This window comes from Ailuropoda melanoleuca, chromosome 2 (genome assembly GCF_002007445.2).
Source record: "Ailuropoda melanoleuca isolate Jingjing chromosome 2, ASM200744v2, whole genome shotgun sequence".
Classification (NCBI taxonomy): domain Eukaryota; kingdom Metazoa; phylum Chordata; class Mammalia; order Carnivora; family Ursidae; genus Ailuropoda; species Ailuropoda melanoleuca.
The window spans coordinates 167125775-167133792 of record NC_048219.1 but is presented as its reverse complement, the minus strand read 5'-3'; the positions used below and the strand labels follow the sequence as shown (position 1 = coordinate 167133792).

Below are 8018 nucleotides of genomic sequence, written 5' to 3'. Positions count from 1 at the left end.
GTAGGGGAAGAAAGGGATAAAGAAAGGGGGGGGGTAATCAGAAGGGGGAATGAAACATGAGAGACTATGGACTATGAGAAACAAACTGAGGACTTCAGAGGGGAGGGGGGTGGGGGAATGGGATAGACTGGTGATGGGTGGTAAGGAGGGCACGTATTGCATGGTACACTGGGTGTTATACACAACTAATGGAGCATCGAACTTTGCATCGGAACCCGGGGATGTACTGTATGGTGACTAACATAATATAATAAAAAATCATTTAAAAAAAAATGTGTTTCTATCTACCACCCTCTTATTTATTGAACCATGTCACTGAATTGCTGCAAGTAACCAACAACATGATTGATGCAATAGGACATAACTGCCCTAGTTCTCAGAGTTCTCTTATTCTGGAACCTGGAAATAAAAATACTTTCTAAGTCATTTTGATACACTCCACTGTTAGAGAATTACTTAAAAAAAAAATTCTTAATGCAGTTTTCCCAAACTTAATTTTTTTACTTTGAAAACATAGAAGGAACAATTAGTGGAGAAAGAGTTGGAGGAGGGAGGACTCGGAGAGGACAGTGCCTTGATAATAATGAGGAGAAAAGAGGGGAAAGACCCACAGATATTGAAATTAAAAAGAATTGGTAGTCTAGAATTATTTAAACAGGTAAACAGAGCAGAATCCCTCTTACTTCTAAGGGAATTGCTGTATTACAGTATAATACCCTAAATACAGTTCACAAAGTAGAGTTTGGGGATCAAGAATAGCTTGAGCAGTGTCAGGTGGCGGGAAATATAGAAGTCATTTTAGTAGATTTCCCAATAATGCTTAAAGCAAACAGTTTTGTTTTTTAAGGTTTATTTTAGATAGAGAATGTGCGGTGTTGGGGGGTGGGACAGAGGGAGAGACAAAAAGAACCTCAAGTAGACTTCCTGCCAAGTCTGGAGCCTGAAGCTCTGGGCTTGACCTCATGACGCTGAGATCATGACCTGAGCAGAAATCAAGAGTCGGACACTTAACCAACTGAGCCACCCAAGCATCCCTTAAAGCAAACAGTTTGGAGGCAGAAAGTGGTTTATTTGGATAATTTTCCTTTTGTGGAATATTTTATTGTCTTAAGTACTTTTAATCCATTGAGAAAAGTGAAATAGTCAAGAAAAATAAACATGACTGGATCGTATCTCCTTTTAATGTATTTGTTTAACTTTTTCATTCCTTCATAATACAAATTCAATGTGGGTAAACCCTCCTACAACTAATAATAGTTTTTCATAGATATGGTAAAGTGATGAATATTCATAATGATGATCTTAAAGACATAGCAAAATATCAAACTGGTTAGAGTTTAGGATTTTATTGTACTCTGTTTTTTGCCTTCTGCTTTTGGAAGATTGATAACCCAGGTATATATAATTTTATATAAATTTTTAAAATTTAAATTAAAAAAATTTTTAAAATAAATTTTATATAAATATATAAATTTCTGTGTACCAAAATAAGGAAGAATATCCATTCCCTAACCAGTTGAGATAACATGGAGAAAACATATACCCAGAAAAATAAGAATTGTTTTAAGACTGTTTGCAATCAGGAAGCACCTCGCTGGCTCAGTTGGTAGAGCATCCAACTCTTGATCTTGGGATCATGAGTTCAAGCCCCATGTTGGGTGTAGGGATTACAATCAATCAATCAATAACTAACTAAATAACTGCAATAATATATACGATAAATTTTTAACATATCAAATCTAATTCTCTATGATTCAGTTCCTACAGATGAAGAAGATGAAATGGAGGAGTCCACAAATCGACCAAGAAAGAAACAGAAAACAGAGCAGTTGGGACTAACAAGGGTAAATTTTTTTGTACTACAGAGAGCTAAGAATGATTTTTACATTTTTAAGGGGTTTAAAAAACAAGAGTGTACAACAGAGACCAGAAAGGCTAAAATAGTTACTTTCTGGACCTTTATGAGAAACTTTGCTGATCTCTGATCTGATATAAGCCCCTCACACTACAGATGAGGTGATAATATTTAAGAAGGTTAAATATAACAAAGTTATATAAGTAGATTAACTGTCTCCCATTTCAGAACTCTTTTTCTCTCTCTTTCATGTGTTCTTTATATTTAAGATAGACATTACACCTAGTTTGGGGATTTTAATTTGAGAAAAACATTAGAGATTTTGGAGTACTAAAAATGAACCATGGGCATTATTTAAAGACTGGATAATAGAACTTAAAAGATGTAGAGGAAAGGGTGAGAATAACCTATTGAGATTCATTTACTTGGAAGAGTTAGGAAGAAAATGGTAGCACCTTGACTCTAACCTAGATCTTTCTAACCCCAGAGCTTTTTCAGCTAACTTCTACATATAACACATAAATGAGATAGTTAGGGTTAATATTAATACTTTTTGAAATAAAAAGTAGAACAGATGGGAAAGCAGCAGGATATAGAGGAAAGACTACAAACTTTGGAGTAATACTTAGGTTCAAACTTAAATCTGCCATGTATAAGCTGTATGACCTTGAGCAAGTTCTCTTTCTCAGCTTCAGTGTCTTCATCTAAAAAATACAAACACATATCTGTTTTGGAGGATTGTTGTAAAGAAGAAATAAGGCAGGATATGAAAGCTAAAGCATCTGGCATATGGGCTTCAGAAATAAATAACTACTATTATTAAGTTATTCTAAACTGAAAATGCTTTTCCTTTTGGGTGTCTTTCATTTCTAGACTCCCATAGTGACCCTCTCTGGCCACAAGGAAGCAGTTTCTTCAGTTCTGTGGTCAGATGCTGAAGAAATCTGCAGTGCATCTTGGGACCACACAATTAGGGTGTGGGATGCAGAGTCTGGCAGTCTTAAGTCAACTTTGGTAAGACATAAATTCAGTGATTCTGTTTAACTTTGAGCTTCTAAAGATGGTTATTTCTAGCCCACCATGGTTAAATGTTCTTTCCTCTTTGTTTTTCAGACCGGAAATAAAGTGTTTAATTGTATCTCCTATTCTCCACTTTGTAAACGTTTAGCATCTGGAAGCACAGATAGGCATATCAGACTGTGGGATCCCCGCACTAAAGGTGAGTTGTGTAAATCACTGGAGGAGAAATATTTGTAAATAACATCAGTTTCTCCTCTCACTAGAGATATATATAAAAAGATAATTTTCTACAAACATTGTTTTGGGTTCTGCCCCCTTCTCTTCTAAAATTCAATAATTATTATCTTCTTTATTTTGTTTAGATGGTTCTTTGGTGTCACTGTCCCTAACCTCACATACAGGCTGGGTCACATCATTAAAGTGGTCTCCTACCCATGAGCAGCAGCTGATTTCAGGTTCTTTAGATAACATCGTCAAACTGTGGGATACAAGAAGGTAAATCCTATATAGAAGGCCAATGGCCTCGAAATAAATGGAACTGTAATCAAATAATAAATTGTATGTTAATAGAAAATTAAATAAAAATACATATTTTTAAAGATAACTAGATATTAAAGTTTTCTTTTTTGATACTAGTATAAAGAGTACCCCCAACGAAATGCATACACAATTTACTTACATATGTTTACAAGTAGAGTGGAGAGGCATTAATCAAATAACCTGTTTGTTGTTTACCTAAATCTGTATTGTGACATCTTTACACTACCTTATGATGCATGATTTGTTAATATTTAGAAGGTCGTTTACATTTTAGTTGGATACTAATGTAGCAATTACATAGTTTCTGATAGTAGCAGTAAGTGCTGTGAAGAGAGTAAAGCAGGGTAAAGGGATACTTCTTTAGGAATGGGCTCTTCTTGAAAGTGATTTCCCAGTGAGTTAGCTACGCACAAATCATGGTTAGAGGGAACAGCAGATAAGGTGGGGAAAATCTTGGCATGTTGACAAAATAGCAAGAGGGTCAGCGTTGATGGAATGGAGTAAGCAAGGAAAAGAGTGGCAGGAGATGAAGCAGGTAGTAGTTATACTGAGCAGGATCCGATGGGCCATGGTAAGAAATTTGGGTTCCATTCTAAGTATAATGGGGAATGCTCTGTGGGGGCTCTAAAGAGGGTAGGAAGAATGGAAGCAGAGAAGTTCTAGGTTGGATTCTAGGTATATTTTGAAGACAGCTCTTTGGCAGGATTGGCTCGTGGACAGAATATGGAGATTGGAATCAAGGGATAATGCCCATTATTTTCTGCCTGAGCAATTGGGCCATTACTGGTGCAATTTAATGTGATGGAAAAGAGTAGAGAAACAAGTTTACAAGGGAAAATCAAGAGTTTTGTTTTGGTTGTTTTAAATTTGAAGTGCCCATGAGACATCCAGATGATGGGCAATTGGATATGCATATCAAAATAAGGAAAGAAGTTTGGGCTAAAGATAAAAACTTGAGAGTTATCAGCATATACATGGTTGGACAAAGGATATATAAAGCCATGATCTGAGGTTAAAAGAAAATTAGTCAAGAAAGTGTGAAAATGAGCCTAATTATGAATAAATAATTATAAATAAATAGCATTTTTCATGAATATTTGTTGTAGTAAATCTCTGTATTCTTGTAATGATAGGGGAAAATCAGGAGAGATGGTCAAGTAAATACTCAGGATCTTAAGATTAACTGGTTATTGGGGCAAGGATGGTAAAGTCTGTAAAGTTTTCAGAAAAATATGTGATTCATATATGTTTTTTAATATTGTGAAATGGATATAACATGGTAATACTTTGATCTTTTAGTTGTAAGGCTCCTCTCTATGATCTGGCTGCTCATGAAGACAAAGTTCTGAGTGTAGACTGGACAGACACAGGGGTAAGAATTTATTACTTATTTGGTAAAGAAGAAAAATAGAGAATAAATCTGGTGTTAGGGAGTTAATAGTTTCAGTGTGGCTGATAATTATAATTCTGTATTCTAAGTTTTCCTTAATATTATTCATAAAAATCTCACGTCACATTCAGAGAAGAAACAAATTTGTTCTTTATAATTATGAGTAGTAAAATTTGAAAATTTTGAAGCAGTTTTTTTCTTGAGTGTTTTAATGAAATGTTTTAAGTCCATAAATTTGCTCTTTTAGACCAAATAGCTCTAAGTATTTCTCACTTAAAAAAATCTTGCAGAATAAGTCTAGATTATAAAATGTGCTTAAAGAATTAAAATTATTACTTATTTTTATGTATAAATATTAGCTCTTATTGCTGAAGAATACTTTCCAAATAGGGCTACTTGAGTAATTTGTAATATCCATTTACCTGCAAACATTTAAGATACTCTCCTATAAACTTAATTTTCCTCAATAGGTAAAACTATATCACCCCTCAAACTTTTAAATTTTATTACATTTCTTAACAAATGCTTCATAGAAAGTACAATAGCATATCATGTCTCAACCAAATTTAAATGATCACTTTTAAAGTTTTAATATAGTGTATTATAATAGGGTAGTGAAAATTGATGTAAATTGGTCCATTTAAGTATTAGCTCGAAATGCGAGTTAACTGCTCACCCATAATTCCTTCTGTAATCAGAATCATCGGTACTTAACTATGTTTAACTATCATATGATATAATTATGTTTACTTATTTTTTTTCTTTCCCTTTACACAGTTACTTCTGAGTGGAGGAGCAGACAATAAATTGTATTCCTACAGATATTCACCTACTACTTCTCATGTGGGGGCATGAAAGTGAATGATAAATTTGACTACAGAGATTGTTTCTATAAATGAAATTGATATAGAATCTTCAGATTACATCAGTGACGGTTCAGAAAGCAGCCTCTTTAAGTTTGTATAATGTTTTTACCCTTGATAATAGCTATCACTATTTCTTTATTTTGTATTTATTATACAATAGTTTGTGTTGTTAAAATATAAAATGTGACCTGCCTTCTCTGCCATATACAAACTCTTGAAACTAAACTGAGCTTTTTAAATTTCGTTTTATAGGTATTGCTTTGAATTAAGATTTGCATTTGAAATGCTGTAAAAGCATATATTGTCCAGATTTTTATTTTATGATGGGGAAACTTGTTTTCCAATGTTAGCTGTTTAAAAAAGTATCTTAAGGAAACTAACAAATTCTAATAGAGAAAAAACTAGAAATACAATTTGCTTTAGGTAAAATAACTGTCTAACTAGATGTCTAACTATAATAAGATTTCTGTGGGTATTCAGAACATTAAAACATGTGGATGCTGCCAATGAAGAGTTTGTTGAAATATTTTAAGTGAAGTACTTTGTGTTAAAGATATGTTAGAGGGGCGCCTGGGTGGCACAGCGGTTGAGCGTCTGCCTTCGGCTCAGGGCGTGATCCTGGTGTTATGGGATTGAGCCCCACATCAGGCTCCTCTGCTATGAGCCTGCTTCTTCCTCTCCCACTCCCCCTGCTTGTGTTCCCTCTCTCGCTGGCTGTCTGTGTCTCTGTCAAATAAATAAATAAAATCTTTAAAATAAAAATAAAATAAAATTTAAAAAAAGATATGTTAGAATCCTTTAGAAATTGCATACAGATTTCATGGTATCCAGGAATTTTTCTTCCCGACCTATCCATGAATAGAATCTTTAAATAAAACCTTTCAGCAGTATTAGATAATAAACATCCTATAAATTTTTTTTTTTTTAAAGATTTTATTTATTTATTTGACAGAGATAGAGACAGCCAGCGAGAGAGGGAACACAAGCAGGGGGAGTGGGAGAGGAAGAAGCAGGCTCATAGCAGAAGAGCCTGATGTGGGGCTCGATCCCACAACGCCAGGACCACGCCCTGAGCCGAAGGCAGACGCTTAACCGCTGTGCCACCCAGGCACCCCAACATCCTATAAATTTTATATCATTAACATTTATCTTAATGCATATGTTATATACCAAATATTTAAAGTAAATGTCTTCTTAAAGTGTGATTTCCATCTTTAATGGATTGGTATTCCTCAGGCAGAGCACTTCAGTCTCTAATATATGGAAAATAAGGTTGGTCTCATCACTAGACTGTAATGCAGTCTGTCTCACAAAATGTTCCTATTACAGAGGTCTAGGAAGTAATACATATACTTGGCTGCAATTGAGAGCCAAATTAACAGTGGATTAAGCCAGTTAGGAGTTTAGTTCTCTTATAAGTTGAAATCCAGAGGCAGTCCAGGGCTAGGAGAGTGGTTTCATTCCACACTTAGGGACCCAGGCTCCATCTATCCTAGTATATGGTCCTCATCTTCACACAAGAGCTAGAGCTACAGTTATATTATTTCTTAAAAGAAAATGTATTTTAATGCCCAAAAAACAGGGATGGCTGGGTAGCTCAGTCGATTAAGTGTCAGGTCATGATGTAGGGGTCCTGGGATCAAGCCTCGCATCAGGCTTTCTTCTCCCTCTCTCTCGGTGCTTTCTCTCCTCCTCTTACTCTCTTTCAAATAAATAAATAAAATCTTCAAAAAAAAATGAATATCAAGTTAGCCAGAAAATATACCAGTCTGTTTTTCTCATTTAGTGCAGACTGGTATAAATTTCATCATATCTGTAGTGCCTGAAAGTCTAACTTTTATAGAACGAAGAAGAATTTATATTCTTGTTTTGAATGTTCTCTGAATGAGCCTTTGTCAGAGTTATCTAAATGTTTTTCTTAACTCACCCAGTCTGGGCTTTTCAGTTGTAGTACGCATACACTAGGTGGTTGAAGCAAAGGTAAAGAGGCTTATTTATTAGATGTAGTGGACAAAGAAGGAAGTGGCATCAAGTATTGGTCCCTCACTTACTCTCAACCCTCGTTCCAGGGAGGATTACATTCATGGTTCAGACATTCTCCCTTGGGATGGGTGTTAACATTAGTGATCAAGTCGCTGGGATCAATCTCTGCCAAATTTCTCTCCTTGTGTAACTCAAGTGGTTAGATCTTACTCCTCAAACAGGAAGAATATGAGAAGGCAATCAAAGCCTGGAAGACTCGGTGCTCTTAAAACATATTGTTCTCCTACCCCCCTACTCCACCTTTTCCTCGAAAGTAGGAATCTCCCTTTCTGTGGTTCATTTTCCTCTATTTTGGTTGCACCAG

General features: G+C 35.1%; 1 protein-coding gene across 4 annotated transcripts in view; it reads left to right on the top strand.

The window, feature by feature from the left end:
- WDR12 (WD repeat domain 12) overlaps window positions 1-6197 on the top strand; it is a 20883-nt gene extending 14686 nt beyond the window's left edge. For all 4 annotated transcript variants that reach the window (XM_034654988.1, XM_011224846.3, XM_019799569.2 and 1 more), the window contains 6 exons: window positions 1759-1844; window positions 2729-2869; window positions 2969-3074; window positions 3238-3370; window positions 4715-4787; window positions 5583-6197. In XM_034654988.1, the coding sequence (XP_034510879.1) occupies window positions 1759-1844; window positions 2729-2869; window positions 2969-3074; window positions 3238-3370; window positions 4715-4787; window positions 5583-5660 (617 nt within the window). In that variant the 3' untranslated portion in view covers window positions 5661-6197. The remainder of the gene's footprint in view (window positions 1-1758; window positions 1845-2728; window positions 2870-2968; window positions 3075-3237; window positions 3371-4714; window positions 4788-5582) is intronic.
- The last annotated feature ends 1821 nt before the right edge of the window (window positions 6198-8018 follow it).